The 26043-nt window shown below is 40.0% G+C and overlaps 1 protein-coding gene across 6 annotated transcripts in view; it reads left to right on the top strand.

Annotated features, from left to right (window-relative positions):
• SHF (Src homology 2 domain containing F) overlaps nucleotides 1-26043 on the top strand; it is a 475778-nt gene that overhangs the window by 263502 nt on the left and 186233 nt on the right. For 4 of the 6 annotated variants that reach the window (XM_063926267.1, XM_063926266.1, XM_063926265.1 and 1 more), the window contains exon 3: nucleotides 14629-14850. The exons of the other annotated variants lie outside the window; for them this stretch is intronic. In XM_063926267.1, coding sequence (XP_063782337.1) covers nucleotides 14629-14850 — 222 coding nt within the window. The remainder of the gene's footprint in view (nucleotides 1-14628; nucleotides 14851-26043) is intronic. 6 annotated transcript variants of the gene reach the window in all.

Here is a 26043-nt window from a genome sequence, read left to right as displayed (position 1 = left end):
AAAGATCCCCATTGGAGCAGGCATAAAACAAAAACACTTAGCACAGTGGCACTTTAAGGGGCTGATGTACTAAGCCGTGAATAGAGAGAAAGTACCAACTAATCAGCTTCAGTCATTTTTCAAACCTAGCCTGTCATACAGCAGTTAGGAGCTGATTGGTTAGTAGTTTATCTCTCTCCATTTTGTCACTCTCCAAGGTTTAGACAGGAATAGCTTCCAATATTTCGGTATTTATTTACCACCTTCAGGGAACAAAAGCAATGACTTATTATCCCCTGCACCACACCACATAAAAATGCTGAACATTGCTATTGCAGGCAGTACCCCCTTTAAGGCCGGCCCCAGGTCTACTAGCCCCCTTTGTGTGAAATTTTAGAACACACACAGTGGCCCCCACCGGAAAAAAAAAACACTCATTCACACCCACCGGAATAAAATACACACATTGGTCCCCACAGGAAAAACATAAATGACGTAATTTTTATAAATTACGTAACATGGGACATGAGCTTACCGGACCCTTAGGAAGCAGATAACATGCCATTATAATCCGTGAGGTTTTATGAATGATTGAGACACTATTTTTGGTTTGCACTAATGTGGTTTATAAAGACACTCATTAATGGAGTGAAGTATTGTGATAAGAGCCCTGTTTGAGCGTATTAACTTATATAAAACGAACAAGAAACAGCGCTGTAGATTCGCGTTTGCTCTTTTTGTGTTGCGAGCTGGCAATTGTTTCTAGGGAGGGTAGCTGGTAATTTTGTCCTGAAGGGGGAGGGTGGGGAGCTGGTAATTGTGTCCAGGGGGGAAGGGGGTGCTGGTAACTGTTAAAAGGTTTGGGTTTTTTTTTGTTATTGGTTTAATTAGTATTATTAAATATGACTGTTTGCAAGTGATGCTCTGAGGTCACCATTCGATCTTGGTGTCAGTAGGTAATGTGTGTAAGGCTTTGCTTCCATGCCTTATTATCAGTTATTTATATAGCGCACACAATTCTCAGCATATTTTTGGCCATTCACATCAGTCCCCGCCCCAGTGGAGCTTACAATCTATATTCCGTACCACATGTACATACACACACACAAGAGGGTTAATCTTGTTGGGACCCAATAAACTTACCAGTATATTTTTGGATTGTGGGAGGAAACCAGAGTACCCGGAGGAATCTCACGCAAGCAAAGGGAGAATATACAAACTCCACACAGTTGGGGCCATGTTGGGAATCGAACCCATGACCTCAGTGCTGTGAGGCAGTAATGCTAACCCTCACATGGTTTTCTCTCTTCCCCTCCTCTTTCTCCTTTCCTATTTTTTGTACTCCTACCTATACATTTAATGTTTTCTATATTGTATCAGTGTTAATTTTCTGCTGTTTGCCTTGTAAAATGTTTAATAAACATAGGGGTATATGCAATTAGCGGCGAATCGCTGCAAATTATCGCCGTTTTTTAATTCGACACAATTTGACAGGTGAATTCCTGCAGGTGGCTTCCGGAATTCACCATATTCAATGAAAAACGGATTCGACAGTCCCGCGGGCGAAAAACGGCCGATTTGCCGGATTTTGCCGCGATTTAAAAAAAACGGGGAAAAACAGGAAAAACCCGGAAAAAAAATGTCGTGGGGTCCCCCCTCCAAAGCATAACCAGCCTCGGGCTCTTCGAGCTGGTTCTAAAAATGCGGGGGGAAAATTGACATGGGATCCCCCATATTTTTAAAACCAGCACCGGGCTCTGCGCCTGGTGCTGGTGCAAAAAATACGGGGGACACAGAGTAGGGGTCCCCCATATTTTTTACACCAGCATCGGGCTCCACTAGCTGGACAGATAATGCCACAGCCGGGGGTCACTTTGATACAGTTCCCTGCGGCCGTGGCATTAAATATCCAACTAGTCACCCCTGGCCGGGGTACCCTGGGGGAGTGGGGACCCCTTCAATCAAGGGGTCCCCCCCAGCCACCCAAGGGCCAGGGGTGAAGCCCGAGGCTGTCCCCCCCATCCAAGGGCTGCGGATGGGAGGCTGATAGCCTTGAGTAAAATGACAGAATATTGTTTTTTCCAATAGTACTACAAGTCCCAGCAAGCCTCCCCCGCAAGCTGGTACTTGGAGAACCACAAGTACCAGCATGCGGGAGAAAAACGGGCCAGCTGGTACCTGTAGTACTACTGCAAAAAAAATACCCAAATAAAAACAGGAGACACACACCGTGACAAGTACAACTTTCTTACACACTGCCGACACACATACTTACCTATGTTGACACGCCGACTGCCACAGTCTCCGACGATCCGAGGGTACCTGTGAAAAAAATTATACTCACCTGCCAGTGTCCAGAGATAAATCCACGTCCAGGGATAATCCTCGTACTTGGCACAAAAAAAAACACGAACACCCGAACCACCGGACTGAAAGGGGTCCCATGTTGACACATGAGACCCCTTTCCCCGAATGCCGGGACATCACGTGACTCCTGTCACTGAGGTCCCTTCAGCCAATCAGGAAGCGCTACTCCGTGGCGCTCACCTGATTGGCTGTGCGCATCTAAGCTCAGACAGCGCATCGCACAGCTGCCTCCATTACTTTCAATGGTGGGAACTTTGCCGTCAGCGGTGGGGTTACCCGCGGTCAGCCGCTGACCGGCGGGTGACCCCACCGCTAACCGCAAAGTTCCCACCATTGAATATAATGGAGGGAGCTGTGCGATGCGCTGACAGCTCAGACGCGCACAGAGCCAATCAGCAGAGTGCAAGGACGTTGCGCTCGCTGATTGGCTTACGAGACCTTTCAGTGACAGCAGTCACGGGGGGGTCTCTCTGCATTCGGGGAAAGGGGTCCCATGTGTCAACATGGGACCCCTTTCAGTTCGCTGGTCGGGTGTTCGTTTTCTTTTTTTGACAAGTACGTGGATTTATCTCTGGACCATGGATCAGGTGAGTATAATTATCTTTTATTTTCAGGTACCCGTGGATTCTACTTGGAGAAGAGGACCGACTGCTTCGTGTCAACATAGGTAAGTATGTGTGTGTCGGCAGTGTGTAATAAAGTTGTACTTGTCACGGTGTGTGTCCCTTTTTTTTATTTGGGTATTTTTTTTCCAGTAGTACTACAGGTACCAGCGGGCCCGTTTTTCTCCCGCATGCTGGTACTTGTGGTTCTCCAAGTACCAGCTTGCGGGGGAGGCTTGCTGGGACTTGTCGTACTATTGGAAAAAACAATATTCTGTCATTTTACTCAAGGCTATCAGCCTCCCAGCCGCAGCCCTTGGATGGAGGGGGACAGCCTCGGGCTTCACCCCTGGCCCTTGGGTGGCTGGGGGGGACCCCTTGATTGAAGGGGTCCCCACTCCCCCAGGGTACCCCGGCCAGGGGTGACTAGTTGGATATTTAATGCCACGGCCGCAGGGCACTGTATAAAAGAGACCCCCGGCTGTGGCATTATCTGTCCAGCTAGTGGAGCCCGATGCTGGTGTAAAAAATACGGGGGACCCCTACTCTTTTTGTCCCCCGTATTTTTTGCACCAGCACCAGGCGCAGAGCCCGGTGCTGGTTTTAAAAATACGGGGGATCCCCTGTCAATTTTTTTCCCGCATTTTTAGAACCAGGACCAGCTTGAAGAGCCCGAGGCTGGTTATGCTTTGGAGGGGGGACCCCACGCCATTTTTTTTCTGAATTTTACCATTCCATCTAAAAAAAAAAAAAAAATGATTTTAAAAAATATATAAATAATACTTGTGCCTCCAAAAAAGACAAACCAAGTACCTAATCCCTTCTAATATAAATAGATATGCTATTATCAATAAAAAACACACAAAAAAACATGTTTTAAATTTTTTTTTATTAGTTTCACCCACCAAAGTGTGGCGGATTGAAAATGTCGAATTTACTGTCTAAAAGCACTGTTGACGAATTTCCAAACTTCAATTGAATACACTTTGGTCGAATTGCAGCACTTGTATCATTGCCGAAAAGTCGAATTTCAAAAAGTCGAATTTTGAAAGTCCGTTTTTTGGACGAAAAGCACTGAATTGCATTGACAATTTTTTTTGGGGGGGCGAAAAATTCCCGAAATTCGACAATTTCGGGAATTCGACCGCAATTGCATATACCCCATATTCTTTATTGAAATCTTTCTGAATTTTTTGTGATAGGTATTGTTTATATAAGATATTTTATGTGCAACCATCAAATAGTCACTGGAAAGTGTTAAGTGCCCCCCCAGCTGAAATAATTGCCGACCCCTGATCTAATGTGTCATGCACAGATTGTGTCTGAGCCACCAGTACCTTGAAGAGTCCAGTGCTGCCCTACCCAGGCTCTGGAGAACTTGGTCCAAGATCCCAGCTGTAGCATTCTCACCGTGCCCCATATGGGATGACGCGCCTTTGTGGCCATTCTGCTGGAGCGGCCCTAAAGCTGGCCCTGACCCCCCATGGTTTATTTGCTTGTTTGTCAGAAGAGATATTTTATCATAATCCATTCACAATGAGCTGTAAACATTATTATTATTATTACATTAAACATCACTCCATAGTCATTAGTATTAATGTTTGTTACTGTAGAGGACACGTAGATGTAGTTAAATGAGGAAAGTTGGAAGAACATTTACAGAAATAAAGTACTGTTAATTTAGAAGAGTGAGTGGGCTTCATGGACCATACTTAGAATTGGTTCTCCTGGCACCATTCGCTAGCCATTTGGGACTTGGTAAATAGACAATTTAAACTGGCACCATATCCGTCACCTCTGATTCCACTATTTCATATCGCGGATTTCCACCCTGGTTTGTGCAGATCCTCCTTCACTACTTGGCTCTTAGGCAACATATACTGTATTATCTTAATGACATCACTACTGATGCTAGCTTTCCCCAGGTCTCCGACATCCATGACAGAATGGCAATCCCTCCCACAGACTTCTTTCGCTGTCTTCAAATTCAACACTTTCACTTCACAATCTCTTTAGCTCTCACTAACAGAAACTTTTCCTCTATTGAATATATCAGTTGGAAACGCTACAACTAATCTCCAGCATCTATTCTTTATTAAGTGAAGATTCTGTCCCAACTCGGGATACTCATGAATTAGCTTGGGAATCTGATCTACGACATGCCATGTTGAAGACTGGGCTGAAATATGGGACAATGCTTCTTCAAATTTGTGTAAAAATAAGAAAAAGTTTATAAATTGTTATATTGCTGGTATTATGTACCTTCTCGACTAAAGGTCAAGTTTCCTGATGCTTCAGATAGGTGCTGGAGGGTGTGTGTAGATGAGGACTCTTTTTTGCATATCTGCTAGTCCTGCCCAAAACGCTCCAGTATTTGACGGGAGGTTACTACTCTACTCTCGCATCTATTTGAAACCACTATCCCCTTTGATCCGAATATTTTTTGCTTCCCTGGACTCTCCCTAACCTCACTAGACACCAAAATAAATTACTTTGTCACATAGTCTCTGCTATGACCCGCCAAATAGCTGCCGACTGAAAAAACCTAAAGCCTTCACCTGTGCAGGTAATAATATCAAGAATATGATTTGTGTACAAAATGCAATACATAACCACTATAATTCGCAACTCCTTTAAATCATTTGATAAAGTTACTTAATAACTTGAACACAATGTTTAATAGCTCGAACCTGGAGGCCTACAATCCCCCCCCCCCCCCTCTTATTGACTTATTTATTTCTTCTTTATTTAGTCATTTTTCTCACCTTCCTTTTCCATCTTTTCTTTCTTTAATTCTCTTTCATCAATTCTTTCTGACGGTTGGCCACACGGTCGCTGCAAGAATTCTCTATGGTTCCTACGCATTATAAAACCTGGATAATATTTATTGTTGTTATTCTCCTGTAACTTCAATTGGCAAGGTTTCTTTGCGAGTTTTGTATTCTCTTTTCATATGTGATCCTTTCATAAAAAATAAATAAATAAATAATTGGTGCTCCTGAAGTGAAGTACTGCAAAAGGAAGATGCAGATGGGTCAACATTTCAGGGCTGCATAGTAACATAGTTTCTGAGGTTGAAAAAAGACAATTTGGCCATTGAGTTCAACCTATTTGTGGTCTCCTATGTTGTATTCTTTTTAGGACTAATTTTATCTGTTGTGAATGTCGGCCGTTGTGTTTATTCCTCTTTTGTTAACTATAGTGCATGATCTACCTACCATAACCCTGTATAGCCTTATCCATTAGGAATTTATCTAGCCCATTCTAAAAAAGTATTAACCAAGTCTGCTATTACTGCTCTCTCAAGCAGGGAATTCCAAACACGAATTGTCATTACTGTGAAGAAACCTTTTTTGCCTCTGTGTGCGAAATCTCCTCTCCTCTAACCTAAGCAGATGTCCATGTGTCCAGTGTGTCGATCTTATCAAAAACAGATTCTCTGCAAGCTATGTGTATTGTCCCCTTATATATTTGTAAATGTTAATCATGTCCCCTCTTAATCTCCTCTTTTCCAGTGTAAACATGCCTAGCAAGCCGTTCTTTGTATTCCAACGTCTCCATCCCCTTAATCAGTTTGTTTGCCCACCTCTGAACCTTTTCTAGTTCCAGGATATCCTTTTAGTAGTATGGTGCCCAAAATTGTGCAGTGTTCAAGATGTGGCCTCACTCGGGATTTATATAATGGGAGTATAACACACTCATCCCTTGTATCAATTCCCCGCTTCATTCATGCTAATACCTTGTTTGCCCTCTTTGCTGCAATCCAACTTTTGATACTGCTGCTAAGTGTGTTATCTACGTGAACACTTAAGTCTTTTTCCAGTACAGAATCACCTAATTTTACCCAATTTAGTATGTAGGTGGTATTTTTGTTCTTGCTACCAAAGTGCTTTACCTTACTCTTGTCTGTATGAATCTCCTTCTCCATTTTGCTGCCCATGCTTTCAGTTTAAATAAGTCATTCTGAAGAGACTCAGCATCTCCCTCCGAATTTATAACCTTACATAGTTTGGTATCGTCTGCAAAAATTGACACCATGCACTCTAGACCTACTGCTAGAACATTTATGAAAATGTTAAACAATAGTCATCCACGTACAGACCCTTGTGGCACACCACTTAGTACTTCAGTCCAATTTGAAAAAGTTTCATTTACAAGAAGTTGCTGGTCCCTATTATCTAACCAATTTCTAACCCAAGTGCATATTGTGCTCTCTAGCATCATTTCTTGTAACTTATAGATAAGTCTCATGTGCTGTACTGTGTCGAAAGCTTTAGCAAAGTCTAAAAGGATTACATCCTCCTTACCCTGATTATATATATATTAAAGCTTTGTACAGTCTGGCACTCATAGTAATGCATTTACAGTGGCCCAGGTGCCCTCCGCAGCATGATATGGATACAAACAAGGAACGGCGGCACTCCAGGACTTGTATAATCAAAATCCATGCATTGAAGGCATCACAGACAATGTAGTACCGACGTTTTGGGGCCCATAACTACTGTGTCACACTCCTTGACAAAGGGGCTACGGGCCCTGAAACGTCGGTACTACATTGTTTGTGATGCCTTCAAACTCAGAGATTTAGCAATGCCTTGTAATTTTTCTTAGTTTGCCTCTTTAATATGTTACTTTATACGTATTCTATTATGGCAAACAGAAATTTGTGCCAAATTGAGCAAAATAGCAAAGATGTAAGTGGACACATCTGTGCGTGTGTATATGTGTGTGTGTGTGTGTGTGTATATATATATATATATATATATATATATATATATATATATATAAAAAATTTGTCATGTTCATGTGATGACGTAACCACGGCTGTGATTCACTGCATAATGGCACCAGGACTTAATAATAATATTTTTATTTTTTTGGGGGTGGGGTGGTCGTGACTGCCTTTTTACAGTTTTGCATTATATATATATATATATATATATATATATATATATATATATATATATATATATATATATATATAACTCCAATAGGCGGTAGCACTCACATCTTCGTGATAAACAAACACTGGGGTGTCCACTCAAATACCAAGGTATCCAAATTGTAGATAAAATTCAGAGGGGGCACTCTCTAGACTTTTTTTCATAAATACATCAATTCATTTATTTGTAATATACTTTACATATTCAGCATAATGGCAAGATTTTCCTCAAGCGCTTTCGGCCCTAATCATGTTTTGGATAAAGGGGAGATCTCATTGCTGTCTCTAGGCTTATCTTTTGTACCGACTTCCAGACATGATTATTTCAACCTAGCGGTTGATCATTATAAGTTTGGACGAAAATTGAGATTACGTGAGTACTTTGGTGATAAAAACATAAAAGAGGCTGGAGAATCGGTCGATCCAAAAATACTCAAAAAACCTAGCTTATTCGACCCCCCTTCCTCTAGTCCCAGCATCCGTACATTTCTGAGGATGACGGAAAACGACTTCAGAACTAGTACCTCTAGAACATGGGTCTTCAACCTGCGACCCTCCAGCTGCTGTGGAACTACACATCCCAGCATGCCCTGCCTCAGTTTTAGCATACCTTAATAGCAAAACTGTGGCAGGGCATGCTGGGATGTGCAGTTTCACAGCAGCTGGAGGGCCACAGGATGAAGACCCATGCTCTAGAGGATTCGCTAATTTGACGCCTGACCAACGCGCAGCCTTAACATCATTGAGAAATAATGATAAAATTGTTATCCGGCCCGCCGATAAAGGCGGAGCCGTGGTTATCCAGAACTTTGTTGATTATGACGCTGAGTTCAGACGCCAACTTGCGGATCCTGAGACGTATTCTAAATGTGGATATAACCCTATGCCTCTGGTGAAAAGGAGGGTTGATCTGTTGATTGACCGATCATTGAACTTGGGGTGGCTGAATGAGCAGATCGCGACCTTCCTGAAAGTTGAGTTCCCAATCTGTCCCATGCTCTATACACTCCCCAAGGTCCATAAGTCTTTGATCAATCCCCCTGGCAGACCTATTATTTCTGCCAGGGGGTCTCTCCTACAACCTCTTGCCATGTTTGTTGATGGCTTTTTACAAGAGTTAATACCTTACATACCGAGCTATCTTAGGGATACAGGTGACTTTTTGACCATGATTATGGACCTTGGGGAGATTAAGGAGGATGTGTTACTTGTAACACTTGATGTATCATCGCTGTATACGATTATTCCCCATAGTAAGGGTTTGGAGGCCGTGAAGAACTTACTAGTCTCATCTGATATAACTACTATCCCCATCGACTGTATATTGGAATTTTTAGAGATTATTTTGACAAATAACCACTTTATGTACCAAGGGGAATATTATATGCAGTGTTCGGGGACGGCTATGGGCTCGAATGTGGCCCCTATATATGCAGGTATATTCATGCATGAATATGAGACTACTAACATCATGCCAAGATTTGGTAACAAGATTGTATATTATAGACGCTTTATAGATGATGTTTTTCTGCTGTGGGACGGTACCGAATTAGAATTTAATGACATGCTAGAATATTTGAATAATCTGGATTCCACTGTACGATTTACGGGACATTCAGACCCCAACTCCATTAATTTCTTGGACCTGAACATCTTTAGGAATGGTACTCACCTTGGTACAACACTATATAGAAAAGAAACAGATCGCAACACGATCTTGCATGCTACGAGCAATCATCCACCATCCTTAAGAGCTAGTCTGCCGATCTCGCAATTTATGCGGGTTCTGAGGAACAACACAGACTCGACGACTGCTGAGGAACAGATTGTGGAAATGAAGACTCGCTTTATTCAGAGGGGGTACAATATGTGCACTGTCAACAAGTGTCTGGATAAGGCACGATTAAGAATGGTTGAGGCTAAACCGACCAAGGAGGCGCGGATGATATAGGTCACACAGTTTGATGCAAAATCGCCTGCTGTCAGAGCGTCAATAAGGAGGCACTGGCCTATATTGAACTCAGATCCAAAGTTCAAAAATTAATTCGAACATCCACCCATGTTGGCCTACAGACGTGGGTGTAATTTGAAGCAACTACTGATGCACCCAGCCAGACAAACGGCTGGCTCCGGGAACAACTGGTTAAACAAGACAAGAAAAGGCTGCGTCAAATGCCTAGGCTGTGTGACATGTCGCTCGATGTTGGTTGGTGAGAAGTTTCCACACCCCCTAAGCGGACAACTAATTACTATTCGGCACCGCCTGCATTGTCGAATGAACCACGTTATTTATATGCTACTATGCCCATGTGGTCTTCCGTATGTGGGGATGACCACCTGTTCATTCAGAGAGCGGATGGCCAACCATCGCAGTTCAATCCATCAAGCGCTGCAAACAGGCCGTACTGATAAACCGGTGGCTCAGCATTTTTTAAAAGAGGGACATCAAGTGGCATCACTCAATTGAAGGATCATTGACTGGGTCCCTGTCCCCAATAGAGGAGGTGATCGCTCCCTTCTCCTAAAAAAACTGGAAGCAAGGTGGATACACAGATTGGGTTCAGTGACACCTAATGGACTGAATGAGTCAAACCCACTAAACGTCTTTCTACGATGATAGAGCTTTGTGAAATCCAGTAGGAGATCTTTGCCCGATGCATCCCAATATTATTTTTTGTTGTTTTTGTCAGTTATGTGTTAATTATGTGTAATTAGGGCCATATTTGGCTTGTTTTAATTGTGTTGTCTGGACCATCAGGGTGCAGTGGAGGTGCGACGGAATGGCCGAATTAAATCATAATGGATTGTGTCTTGATTGGGTTATTTGCTCGAGTTGGGTCACTGTCGCTCGGCCACTGCACTTTGCTGATCTAATTAGATATATAGTTTAGGGGTTTTATGTGGGGAATGTTTTTAACTGCACTGCCTGGCTCTTTTACCTTTGTTAGTGCAATTGATATGCACGTTGCCATACACACATTGATATATTCATATACCTGCCAGATATGGGTGGGGAATTTTGGTTTGATGTGTTGAAATGATAGTCCGTTTTGTGACAATGAGCTATTTTTTGCTCTGTCTAGCAGTACCCTCTGTCGGAGTGACTGAGCACTTCACTTCCTGTTTGCGTTCCACCCGGTGCATGGACACTTCCGGCCGGATGACGCTTGCGTTCCACGGACCGGAAGTGCTCGGCGCCGCTACGCGGCGGACTTTAAAGCTTTGCTATTGCGGCTTTGGTGTCCTAAATTTTGTTCAGCAGGTCTATAGAGATGGGTACTTGCTAGTGGGGATCATTGTAGCAACATATGACTGCCCTAGCTGTGATTATTAAGCATGAAAAATCGCTGTCTCACTTTGATGACATCATAGCACTTTTGGCGCCTTTTTTGAATGATGAGGGTATTTAGAGCCAGTCAGGCAGGACCAGCACTACTGCTGGATGTTTGGATTTCTGTTCCTTTCCTGTTGGAAGTTGCTATTGATGTGCAGTGCCTCCTGAGGAAGGCCCGTTTAGGGCTGAAAGCGCTTGAGGAAAATCTTGCCATTATGCTGAATATGTAAAGTATATTACAAATAAATGAATTGATGTATTTATGAAAAAAAGTCTGGAGAGTGCCCCCTCTGAATTTTATATATATATATATATATCTATATATATATATATCCACATAAGAGTAGGGTCTCTTGAGGTCTACTCCTCTCAGAGTCTTCCCAGTTGGGGCCTATAGAGAAACCCACTCACCAGAAATATTCACCCAACAGAAAACAACAAATTAATGACAGAACTTTTGTTAAAATGTTTTTAATACAAAGTTTCATACTATGTAATCAATTAGTTTTATAAAAACATTCTGACCAATTGGACACGCATCGAATTGCTGAGATGTTAAACCAAGAATGGCCCCCTCACCTATATGGTGTGAGCTCTAGGAGGACACTTGAAGCAAGAAGATAGTGTACAATGAGCGATGAACCCTACGCTTTTCGTCCTAAGCGGACTTCTTCAGGGGATAAAAAACTAACAAAGTTTGGCCGGCTGATATCCACTTGGGGAACTATCAGAATTTTTTTTTTTTTTGGGAGTAATGGGAGACCTATAAACTCAAGTGTATTGATTGTGTGATCCAATTTGTGCTAACGATCAAGGTTGATAATAAATGACTCCCCTAATAAAGGTTATTCGGATCTAATATGGTCCAATATCCTACATAACATATGAGCATCCTCCTCTATAGTGATCTTTAGAATCGATTTAGCTGTCGTGAACCACTGTATTGGTGGAATTATGCTAATTGAATTAGCAGTCGCCTCTATTTGCTATAAAGAATCCATACTAAGGTGTCTCCCAACAAGAATCTGAGCTCTGGCAGAGTGAGGGATTAGAAGTACTCTATACGATATAAAGTCCAAAGTTTATACCGGTATTCAAAATAAAATGGACCCCATAAAGGGTTGGGAAAAAAAAGGTCTCTCTTCTCACAGCATGAATGACAGATTTGTATACAGGAATGTGTACAAAAAAATTGGATAAATGTACAATAACAGCACTCCACTGCAGCTTATCCCTGGATCATCTGTTCATCACAGTCAGGAAGAGAGAAGTGATCACTTCTCTCTTCCTGACTGTGATGAACAGATGATCCAGGGATAAGCTGCAGTGGAGTGCTGTTATTGTACATTTATCCAATTTTTTTGTACACATTCCTGTATACAAATCTGTCATTCGTGCTGTGAGAAGAGAGACCTTTTTTTCCCAACCCTTTATGGGGTCCGTTTTATTTTGAATACCGGTATAAACTTTGGACTTTATATCGTATAGAGTACTTTTAATCCCTCACTCTGCCAGAGCTCAGATTCTTGTTGGGAGACACCTTAGTATGGATTTTTTATAGCAAATAGAGGCGACTGCTAATTCAATTAGCATAATTCCACCAAAACAGTGGTTCACGACAGCTAAATCGATTCTAAAGATCACTATAGAGGAGGATGCTCACATGTTATGTAGGATATTGGACCATATTAGATCCGAATAACCTTTATTAGGGGAGTCATTTATTATCAACCTTGATCGTTAGCACAAATTGGATCACACTATCAATACACTTGAGTTTATAGGTCTCCCATTACTCCCCCCACAAAAAAAAATCTGATAGTTCCCCAAGTGTATATCAGCCGGCCAAACTTTTTAGTTTTTTATCCCCTGAAGAAGTCCGCTTAGGACGAAACGCGTAGGGTTCATCGATCATTGTACACTATCTTCTTGCTTCAAGTGTCCTCCTAGAGCTCACACCATATAGGTGAGGGGGCCATTCTTGGTTTAACATCTCAGCAATTCGATGTGTGTCCAATTGGTCAGAATGTTTTTATAAAACTAATTGATTACATTGTATGAAACTTTGTATTAAAAAAACATTTTAACAAAAGTTCTGTCATTAATTTGTTGTTTTCTGATGGGTGAATATTTCTGGTGAGTGGGTTTCTCTATAGGCCCCAACTGGGAAGACTCTGAGAGGAGTAGACCTCAAGAGAACCTACTCTTAAGTGGATGAATTGATTATCACTCAAACATCGCATTCTACTAGCGCACTCTGTTTTTTATGTGTTTCTATGTTTAAGTTCCATTAGCAGGGGGACTTTCAGTTGTGCTGCTTAACTACAAGCGCAGTAAAGGCATTGAATTTTTTAAGATATATATATATATTTGTGTGTGCTATGTGATGGTGGCCTTTTTCAACTTATTTGTTGCTTGTTTCTCTGTTTTGTTCTTGGGTTAATTTATTGCAGGGAAACCACAGAGTTTCGGATGACTTTATAAACCATCTGACTATTTTAGTGTTGTGATTTTAACTTAAAAAATTGCTCACCCATTAGTTCATTCCAAAAATCTGTTTACTGACTATTTTGTGTCATCTAACACATTATCTCTTTGTGGCCTTGTTATCACTTATTTTTCTAACATAATGGTAAACAAATGTCTTGCCTACACTAGTGTTTCTTTTAGCTCCGTATGTTAGAGAGCAGCAGAGGTTACGTTTTCTTGTCACTTGGCTTTCCTGTGACTTACTGTGGGCTGGTGACAGAGCTGTATTACTGAAGCTGAGGAAGATGGATCAGCTCATAGTAATATTGATCTGCTATGTACATATCCACTTAATACATCACTGGTATGGGAGAATATCTACGCTAACATTTACGTTACAAGGTGAGACTGATTGCCAGAGCAGTTTTGTCATTATTGATGTTTTGGTTTTATGCAATATGGGACAATACCCAGCATTCTATGATTAAGCCGTGTTAGGAAAGCAGCACTGATCATCCTTGGCTGGTTTCCAGGACTGCTCTGAATGAAGCACACTGCTAGGAATTAGACGAGGCTAAAAAACAAAACAAAACACAACTACTGAATCGGGGCAGCGTTCTTCCAGACATCACTATGTGTATAGATTTCCACTGTACACTTAAAAGGTTCATTTACTACTTATGCTCTCTGTGGACTTTATAGTTGTTTTTTTGTTGTTGTTTTTTTTGTTATTTTTGGTAAAGAATGAATTCTGTGTTGCAGTAATTTTATTGTGAATTTTAGTGTGTAGTAGAATTTGATAGTTTTGCTTATTTTACGTAGACATAAACTAAGCTGAATTTAAATGTACATGTTATTAATTTGCTGATCAAATTCTCAGGTTACATTTAATGTGAAACGGAATGGCAAAGTCAACTGCAATCTTGTTTTTGCAGAAATTCGCAGAAGGGGATCCAAAGAGATGCCGTGCAAACCCCTGCATTTATATGACACACCATATGAGCCAACAGAAAATGGATTGGATTCGGAAGGTGAAAAATCATCATTAGGTCAGCGACCGAGGGAGTCTAAACTGCCGCAAGATGATGAGCGGCCTCCAGAGGAGTATGACCAGCCTTGGGAATGGAAAAAAGATCGGATTTCAAAAGCATTTGCAGGTCAGTTCATATAAAATGGTCATCCGCAACATTTTTTTTTCTCCCCATATACGCGTTCAGTAGGATTTTAAGGATCTATGCTATTTAGGACCATGGAGGATATGGTTTTGCTCTGCATTCCAGTATTATGCATGAAAGCCTACATTAGGTACAGCTGGGAATCTTTTAGGATCTAATATCACTGACACAAGAGGTTGGTAACTTGCCCAGATACAAGTAACAAGCTTACACGCAGTATCAAACATCTTAACTAAAGTTTCAGTTTTGGAAAATGTTACATTTATATACTGTATATATAAATGCTACAAGTTTTTTTGAAATTATTTTATTTGGCGTAATTTGTGTGTTTTTTTTTAAGTTTATTTATATTGTTTGTAAATGTAATCACATTTTTTGTCAACGTTGTTCTGTATGAAATAAAGAGGGGATTGGCGAATGGGGATGAGAGTCTACAGTAGGGGTGGGCAAAATACGGCCCGCGAGCTGATCCTGCCCTGCCCGCTACCTCCCATCAGTGTGCAATGACAAGCGGCCCGACTGGCTGAGCTGCTTGTCATTGCACTGCATTACCTCCCAGCCGTGGGCGCCGCTGAGGAAGCTTGGTCACGTCGGGTAGCGCTGGCCGGATTTCCTGTGACATTAGACTCTGTTGGGGATGGAGCCAAAGGTACTCAGCGTGGATGCGTGCAGCGGCGGCCAATTTGAATACATACAGCAGCACAGGCATGTCCGCCATTGCTTCCGGCTGTCAGCGCCTGTCACTTTGACAGGCAGCAGTGGCGCCGGCAGCATGAAAAGCATCTCCCCCCTTCCTGCCGGTGCCGCACTGTCCTGCCTGTTACTGCAGGCTGCGCTGTCAGCACCTGTAACACATCACAGGCAGCAGCAGCATGAATAGTGGCTCCCCACTCTCTGCCTCAGCACTGTCCTGCTTGTTGCTGCCGGTGCCTGTCACACTTACAGGCAGCAGCAGCGCCGGAACCATGAAGAGATCTGCAGCCGCAATGTAATGAATATGCGCCGCCCGCCCAGGAAGGGGCGTCCCAAGCTCCGCCTCCCTGTGGGCTGCAACGCGTAGAATTCCAGGTGTGACATGCAGCTGCCTCTACCTGAAGATGAGAGGAGGCACTACTAGTACTTCAAATATCTGGTAAGGGACAGTCTGGGTGGGGAAAGCTCTCCATAGCTTATAGTCTTTATATGAATGTTTAATCCACACTTGGCTTTAGGGTACTTTATTTATTCTAATAAAGCTATTTTTTTAGGCCCCTGCTCTCACTCTTTCACTGTAACTGCCCCCTAAGTGTGCAATCACCCTCCCCGTAGCTCGCCCCTCAATGTCCCTACCCTCACCCTCCCTGTAACTCCACCCTCAGCGTCCCTACCCCCTGTGCGGCCCTCGAGTATTCGCTGGAAAGTGTTAAGTGGCCCCCCAGCTGAAATAATTGCCCACCCCTGGTCTACAGCATTAAAATAATTAGCATACAGCTTGATAAAAGTGCATTAAAAAAGCATCCTACAGTATATTATATGGAAATATCAATTCAATTTGTTTTTGAGAAAAAACACTTACAATCCAGTTCCCAGATCCATGTGTTTTTTGCGGCCACAAATTGGGCTAATTGGATAGCCCCTGGGGGATTAATTAGCCACAGTTAACTACTGCAGCAAATTGAATTCCTCCCATAGTCTACTATTAGTATTTAGTAGTAGTATTTAGGATTACAGGGTTTTTTGCTGCAAAAAAAATGGTATAAGGTAATACGTCATAGGTTTCAAAACTCTGTCCTCAAGACAACCTAACGGGCCAGGTTTTAAGTACAGTATATCTATGCTTGGCCACTGGTGACTTTAATCACTCCTCCTCTCACCCTGTAGTTCTCCCTATGGCTCACCAGCCCTCCTTTCATCACTTTTTACCTTATCTACAAAAATAAAAGTTATGAAATGTTTTGCAGGGGAGTCTTTTCAATGGAGAGAAAATCCAATATGCAACATACTAAAATTATATTGTGCTTTTTTTATGGTTTCATGACATTGATCTAGAGGATGCAATCTTAGTATAAGATTTAGTTGTGTTTTATCGCTCCTAAAAATGCTATTTTCATTTTATTTACAATGCAATATGTTTAATAATTAAAGTCTATCATATAAAAATGTCCATCTAAAATATATTAAATTAGTTGCTGAGGTAAGCAAGCTACAGAATGTTAAATGATATTATTGTAATCCTCACAGGAGTTATCAATTGATATATATGCCTACCAAAGAAAGTTTAACATTCCATTATCTCAAACTAGTTTATGATGAATAATTGGTATTCACATTTAATATTAATTTAGCTTATGATTTAAAATTATGCAAGCTACATTGAGAGATTCTGCTGGTTAGCCTGGAAAGCAAGTAACAGGATCATTGTCAAGTTTGGCTACGAAATATGGATAATGTCTGACAGCTTGGCAAATGGACATTGGTCACGCTGGGCCATTAGTACTTTCAGTGTACTCACAGACCAATGAGTGTCATCATCCAACATTTGCTCACATACAGTGTATATGAAAAGTCTACACACTGGTATAGAATTTGCATGATTTTGTGCTATAAAGTCTGAAATTAAATCGCCTCATAACTTTTTCCGCCTATAAAGTGAACAAGTAATTACCAATATGCAAGAGAAAAACACAGACAATTTTTAGAAGTGTTCAAAGCTTAACCATTATTTTGTGGAATCATATTTTGCTTCTACAATAGCAATGCGTCTTTTTTTAATTTGCTTCTTATAAACTTCATGAACCTGGACTTTGGAACTTTGTCCCACTTTTTTTTACAAAAAAAAAAAAGTTAAAGATCCATTAAATTGCAAGGCTATATCTTGTGCAAATACCTTTTTAGGTTGGTCCACAAGTTTTCCATTATTTAGGGATGTGACTGGGACATTCCAAGACTTTGAGCCTCCTTTATAAAAGTAATTTCTTTGTTGACTTTAATAGGTGCTTGTGTCGTCCTATTGGAAGGGGAAACATCTCTCCCTCTCTAGTTTTCTGTCAAAGGCCATAAGGGTTTGTTTCAAAACTTATATCTTGATTTTTGACATAGTCCTTATGGCCTCTGTCCTGACTAGAACCTATTTCCAGATGAATAGAGCATCCACAAAGCTTGATTCTCCCACCACCACTGTAGGTATAGTGTACTTTAACAATTAAAAGGCCAAAACGCTCAACCTTGGTTTTATTTAATTAACACAAGTTCTCAGATGGCCTATGGTGATAGAATGTATTTTTGTTTCATGTTCTTTTAATGACTTCTAGCTTGCCCAGGCAGATAGAATACAGGAGATTGGTGTTATATGCAGGGAGTGACTGGTTCCTGACAGAAATAGTTTTATGTCGCCGTAGACTTTTTGGTAGCCTCCCTGTTGAGTTTTTTCCATGTCCTGATTATAACTCTGTATGGACATCCTGATCTTTGCAATGCTTTGATTAGGTCATATTTACTTCAGTTATCGAGGTGTTTCATGTAATTTTATAACCCTCTGCTGATTGGATCAACAATGTGATCCCATATAGATGTTATGAAAGCTCCCTGAGAGTTATGACTACAACAGTAGGACACAGCCAAGAAAACTGCAGTGAAATCCTATGATAGCTGTTATGTATTTGTAGGTTATCACAGCCCCTACCATTGCTGACAGGTGCATGATAGATAGATAGATAGATAGATAGATAGATAGAATATTTCTACTGGGATGGCTTGGATATTTTATTTGACTGGGTATGATGAAATGCTTGACAAAGGTCTTATTGGACTGAAACATTGCAATACTAATTGGAAGCCTGGCATGGTGCTTTGTATCTGAAATTCTGGAGAGTGCCTATTTTGTTGGATGTTATAGATATACAGTACAACCTCCCCCTCTCTCTCTCTCTCTCTCTCTCTCTCTCTCTCTCTCTCTCTCTCTCTCTCTCTATATATATATATATATATATATATATATATATATATATATATATATATATATATATATATAGTCCCAGAAGAAAAGAAACCAGCACCTCCAAATTACTGCATAATAAAATCTTTATCAAAAAATAGGATCTTAAAAGCACCAGAGGCAAGAAACATTAGTAGAAGCACATGGGGTGTCAAAAAACTGCATAATATCATATCACCATTTCAACGTGGTAAGTAGTGCAAGCCTCCAGCCTACCTGTTTGTTGCTGGAGGCTTGCACTACTTACCACGTTGAAATGGTGATATGATATTATGCAGTTTTTTGACACCCCATGTGCTTCTACTAATGTTTCTTGCCTCTGGTGCTTTTAAGATCTTACTTTTTGATAAAGATTTTATTATGCAGTAATTTGGAGGTGCTGGTTTCTTTTCTTCTGGGACTATTGTAACATATTATGTATCCAGCACTCCTAACATGGACAATACTGTGTGCGGCAGGCTATACCACTAATCTATATATATATATATATATATATATATATATATATATATATATATATATATATATATATATGTATATATGTATATATATATATATGTATATATATATATGTGTATATATATATATATATATATATATATATATATATATATATATATATGTGTATATATAGTGTGTGTGTATTCAGCACTCCAAGAAAAAAAATGAATGCCTGGTGCCCTCTAATGCAAAGGCAATTGCTGTCTATACTCTTACTTGTAAGTGGCACTCTTAGGACTTCATCACAATAAACGGGTCATCATGCCATTGTAGCAACATTTGTTTTTTTTTTTTTTTTTTCAACCGTCGTCATTTTGCTAGGGTGTTTTTTTTTTGTAAAGACTTCTTGGGATTTTAATAAAATGTTACTTTTTAGGGTTTTCCATTTTTCTTTTTTTGCCTTCAGTGTGATGCATCATGTTTTATGCTTCATTATGCCCATCCATGCAAACCTGGATTATTTAAACCGAATATGTCCTGCACATAATTGCATTAAAAAAATATTTGCTCTTCACTCTTTTGGAATGACAATATATGTTTCATATCTTAGCCAATGCACTATGAACAGAAGTTTAATTTGAATAACCTTCACTCAGTTTAAAACTATTTACTGAAGGAGTCTTTAAACAAATTCTGATTTCCAATTCTGAGTGTCCAGTGTTAGATCTGTTTTAACCCAGTGTAGTAATGGAGCCCAGACAAACAAACAGGGAGATGTGGTTACTTTGTAAATCACAGCAGTGGAGAATATGGGAAGCCATAATTGGAATTAGTATTTTCTTTTCCCTGACTAAACACATTCTGCAGATATTAAGCTTGTGCCAAATTGCCATTGACAGAAATGACAATAACATGTTCTGGTCAGTTAAACTTCAACTTCCTTTTTCTAACTGAAAAGGAAATCTTATTAGCTCCCATTACACGGACTAATTTCTGGAGACACCATTAATAAGAAGCATTGTTCATTTGGAATAACCAATTTGGTACATAGACGCAATGTCTGGGTGTGATTTAATTTCATGGGAACCAAATCTGCGCCTCCTCTATATCTTCTTTTTTATGTCTCTTAATTTAAGTTAATTACTTTTAATAGTTGTCCTCCATACAATATGACCATTTGCACATTAAATTGAACCTATGTGCAGTGACTGTGTGTGTTTGTGAATGATGTGTGTGTATATGTGTGTGTGTGTGTGTGTATATATATATGTATATATATATATATATATATATATATATATATATATATATATATATAAACAGGAATATGGGCATCAGCGACCAATGGTGTCTATCGTAAAGGAAAATATAAAAAATATATATTTATTTTACAAAAAACAATGATTCTACTGAAAAATGACTTGAGCATAAAAGTTCATATAAAATTAAAAAAATGAGAGTAAAAAAAGAATGATAGTACAAAATTCACATCAAGTAAAATATATGTATATAAAGTGCTTATCTTAGATAGGGAGGTCAGTCTGGGAAAGATCATGAAATGATGGTCGCTGATGCCCATATTCCTGTTTTTTATATAATTTCACAGCAGCTTACCACTGCTGCTTTATTTAGGAGCCTGCTGACACCCTTTGTACCAAGGGAGTGTTATTTTGGACATTTGTTTATTATACACTTGTTTTCTCAGGTAGAATACCACAAGTGGCGCTGTTTTTTTTCTTTTTAACAACAAAATATATATATATATATATATATATATATATGTATATATATATGTGTGTGTGTGTATAATATATATATATTCCAAGTAAGCTGCGGCACTCAGGAAATGACCACACTTGAAACAGTGAACTGCTTGCCAACAGTTTAATGCTGCTGCATTTTCGTCAGGGCATATACAGAATGATACAACCTACTCACCATATATGTGCTCCCCTCTCACCATCCTTCTGGCGATGCCGGCGTGTCTTCCAGTCTACCCGGCGCGCGCTGATGTCACTATGTGCACTAGTCACCATAGTTACATCTAAACATGTAAGAACATAGAGGAATACAGGCAGTCGTATTGTAGAAGCACATATATGGTGAGTAGTTTGTATCATTCAGTATATGCCCTAACGAAAATGCAGCAGCATTGAAACGTTGGCAAGCAGTTGGCTGTTTCAAGTGTGGTTATTTCCTGAGTGCCGCCATTTACGTGGATTTTGTGGATCAGAGTGGCTCGAGTTAGCTCAGCTGTATGGAGGGCAACGGGGCAAGCATCTTTCTTTATGCAGTGAGTGACGTTCTAAATATGTTTATATATATACACACATACACACATACACACACACACACACACAGGTTGAGTATCCCGTATTCAAATATTCCGAAATATGGAAATTTTGGAGTGACAGTGAGATTGTGAGCCCTTTGTTTCTGATGGCTCAATGTACTCTAACTTTGTTTAGTACACACAGTTTTTAAAAAGTATTGTATTAAATGATCTCCAGGCTGTGTGTATAAGGTGTATGTGAAACATAAATTAATTGTGTGAATGTACACACACTTTGTGCATTAAACAAAGTTATAAAAATATTGGCTAAAATTACCTTCAGGCTGTGTGTGTATAAGGGGCATATGAAACATAAATGAAGCTGTGCTTAGACTTGGGTCCCATCGCCATGATATCTTATTATGTATGCAACTATTCCAAAATCCGGAAAAATCTGATATCCAAAATACTTCTGATCCCAAGCATTTTGGATAAGGGATACTAAATATTATATATATATATATATATATATATATATATATATATATATATATATATATATATATATATATATACACACACACACACACACACACACACACACACACACACACACACAGGTGAGACAAAGTACAGTACAGTATGTGAATCCTTTGGGGTATTACTTTAGCTTTTGGTATGAATAACATGCACTCTGGTCTTAATCAAAGTCACACAAAGAGGCAAACATACTGTAGTCTGCCTAACCTAATAACACACAAACAGTTGTGAGTTTTGATGTCTTTATTGAATTCACCATGTAAACATTCACAGTGCAGGATGGAAAGGGTATGAATGTGAACCCTTGGATTTAATAACCTGTCGACCCTCCTTTGCCTGCAGAAACCTCAACAAATATTTTTTTGTAGCTGAGGACCAGAGCTGCGCAATAGTCAGGATGAATTTTGAATCATTCCACCTTACAAAATGGTTTCAGAGCTAATTCTCTAACTTTAAAGTTGACTCTGATTAAAACTGTAGTGCTAGCACTTATGTCTCCCTATTGGAGCTGAAATGCCTCCAAGCCAACTTTCACTTTAAATAGCAACTGCAGAAATTAAATTACTATGGAGTTGTCCATATGAAACTCTCTGACTCTTTCCTGCAAACCACACACACACACACACACACACACACACACACACACACACACACACACACTTATTGACTTTCTCAATAAAGACCTTCACTAGTTTGTATATTTCCTGGCTATATTTTAGCTCTTTGAAACCTTACCAGTCAGTGTCCCAGCTGCTGTCCTTAAATACCTCCAAAAGTGCATCTCCCACTTTGTTTGGTCTTGGAGGTGATCCAGAGTTCACCTTCAAATTTTATATAAACTCGCAGGCAATGGTTTGCACAAATATTATCTTGCATTCCACCTACGTACAGTGTACTCGCTCCTTCTTATTCCCACTCCAGACTTTGGATTGATGGTAAAGCTAAGTTTCTACAAATGCTCTCATCCTACACTTTATTTTGGATGGCACCAAAAGATAGACCACCAATGTCCACCCCCCCCCCCTCCCCATCTTGCATTTTTCATTGTCCATATGTAATTACTGTTTAAAGGCATTTTACCTGGAAACCAAACCACACACCGTGATTCCTTTATGGAATAATCCAGACTGTATACCAGGCATTGACCTTCGAATGTCCTGTCTCTGGGTTCCCTGAGCTCTGCGACAGTTGTCACCTCCCATCTTCTGCCTTATATCAATATCTGTGACTTGTTTGATTTAGTGGCAAAACCTCATTGGCTAGTCAACCTTATACTACAAAAGCTTTGTGTCTCCATAGATCCTCTTCCAGAGGCCTTATCTCCACATTTTATTCTCTCCTACTAAGGCACGGATAGCTTGACAAAGAGCTGCATGAGTGTCAGTGAGAGGTGGTCATTGGGGAGACACACTGGAATTCTGGGCTCAAATTAAAAGAGGAGTCTCCAAGAGCTCTATTTTTACTAGTCTTAAGGTAAAACCTTACAAGCTTATTTTTTCGTGGGTATTACGACCCACATGGTCCTTGGACCCATGGTGTCCTCGGATCTATGTTGGTGGAATTGTGGCTTTTCTGGCACCTTGACCCACATTTGGTGGACCTGTCCCAAATTATATTCGTATTCGTGAAAAGTTCTCAATTTAATATCTTTCGTAAAGCAAGACACCCACCATCTGATCTCTCAAAGTTTTACTTTCTCGCCCATTCTCTAATGTCCCCAAGCATAATCAGAGACTCATCAGGAGCATCCTCATTGCTTCTAGGCATTTTATAGCAGTCAACTGGGAACAACAAGATCTGCCCTTGATTTCCACCTTAATCAACAAATTCTGGCAGATATACACATAAAAACATATTACTAGTATCCTTCATCACCGCTGCTCTCAATTTTCTAAAGTATGGGACCTTTGGCTGACCCACTTTGGACCTAGGACGACTTCTCATAGCTAAACTCTTTTTACCTGCCTATGGTTTGCCCCTTATAACTTATAAGAACACCATCTATCCCTCCCCCTTTTTTCCCATGCTAACATCCCCGTGCTTTTCTTTCCCCTGTTTTGGTAACTTATCTCCAATTATTCTTTTGCAACATGTTTTCTCAACAGTTCTTGACAGTTTGTTAACTCTGTTGATGTATATTTAGCTGCACAATGAAATAAATATAGCATTTTTTTCCTCTGCATTTCAATATTTGTCATGCTCCCATCCTCCCTTCTTATTCCTGTATACCTTCCTTCTTACAGATTTATTTACAATAAAAAAATAAATTTTAAGTTCAAAGTGGTTTCAGTTTAAAAAATATTCTTGTGAAGTCTGGTGTGAGTCGCTTACTTTAGGTCATACCACAGCAACTCAGTCTCCAAAATGTAAACTTTTTTCCATTGAAGCCATTCAGTTGTTGATTTTACAGTACTTCTGTGTTTTGGGTCATTGTCCTTTTGCATCACCCAACTGTTGAGCTTCATTTGGTGGACAGCTACTTTCAACAAAATGTCTTGATACATTTTGGAATTAATTTTTCCATTAATTAGTGAAAGCATTCCAGGTCCTAAGGTAGCAAGCAGCTCCAAACCATGATGCTGCCTCAACCATACAGTACTTTTACAGCTAGGAAGTGGTTTTGATGCTGGTGTGATGTGACTTTTTCCCATCACATACTGCTCTGTGTTCCTTACAAGCAACTCAACTCTTATTTAATATGTCTACGGAACATTTTGTCAGTAGCTCTCTGGAGCATTCAGATGCTCTTTAGCAAACTTCAAATATGCAGCAATAGGATTGGACAGCAGTGACCTATTCCATGGTGTCCTCCCATGAACACCTTTTTTATTCTGTGTTTTACATAATGTAGACTACATACTGTATATCTGTAAGTCTTTAACTCTTATTCTTATTCTTAACCTCTTTGGGTATTTTGACAACAGCCCAGAACTTTCTACGTTTATAGACAGTATGTCTTGCCGTGGACTGACTGAACAGCATGGTTTTTAAATATAGTTTTGTAACCCTCTCCATCTTTATTCAAATCTGCAATTCTTAATCTGAAGTCTTCTAATTTCTCTTTTATTCAAGCCATTATTCACATCAGGAGTGCTTCCTGTGAATAGCTATCTCAACATTTGGAAGTGGTTTTATAGCTCAGGGAGACTCTAATCAACACCTCCAAACTTGTCTTATTGTTGCTACTCTGGGTTAGATACAGTAAATCCTTATGCCAATTTTCTTTTTTAGATGTCATTAACCTAGCGGTTCACATACTTTTTCTAACCTAAACTTTTAGGTAATTAGTCTTGTAGTTTACTAGTGGCTAATTATCGGTGCTGCCTGATTCAATAAGCTGCAAGAACCCCAGAGTCAGATTTTTTCCTCACAACCTCAGGAATTGCATGGAAAAATCTGTGTTATATTCACCACACAGCATTTTGCATATAAGGAAACCAATTAGATTCCACATTTTCCTCAGAATCTGTGGGTTTCTGCGCAGAATCCCACAGGTTTTACTGCATTGGGTAAATGCTAAGTAATTGAGTAGCTCCCTGTGTTAAACCCTGAGCTTCCCTGTGCAGTAAAACTCACATTTTATTGAAGATGACCCTTGATCATAAAATTATGCATTCAATATGGACACTAAAAGTACTGTAATTTGCAAACATATTGACAAACATCTTGAGTCCTGTTGAAGAAAGAGCGCTATATAAATAATAATATTATTATTATTTTCTCTATCGTCCTAGTGGATGCTGGGGTTCCTGAAAGGACCATGGGGAATAGCGGCTCCGCAGGAGACAGGGCACAAAAAGTAAAGCTTTAGGATCAGGTGGTGTGCACTGGCTCCTCCCCCTATGACCCTCCTCCAAGCCTCAGTTAGATTTTTGTGCCCGGCCGAGAAGGGTGCAATCTAGGTGGCTCTCCTAAAGAGCTGCTTAGAAAAGTTTAGCTTAGGTTTTTT

Source organism: Pseudophryne corroboree, chromosome 6 (genome assembly GCF_028390025.1).
Source record: "Pseudophryne corroboree isolate aPseCor3 chromosome 6, aPseCor3.hap2, whole genome shotgun sequence".
Lineage (NCBI taxonomy): Eukaryota > Metazoa > Chordata > Amphibia > Anura > Myobatrachidae > Pseudophryne > Pseudophryne corroboree.
This window is presented reverse-complemented; position numbering and strand designations above follow the sequence as displayed.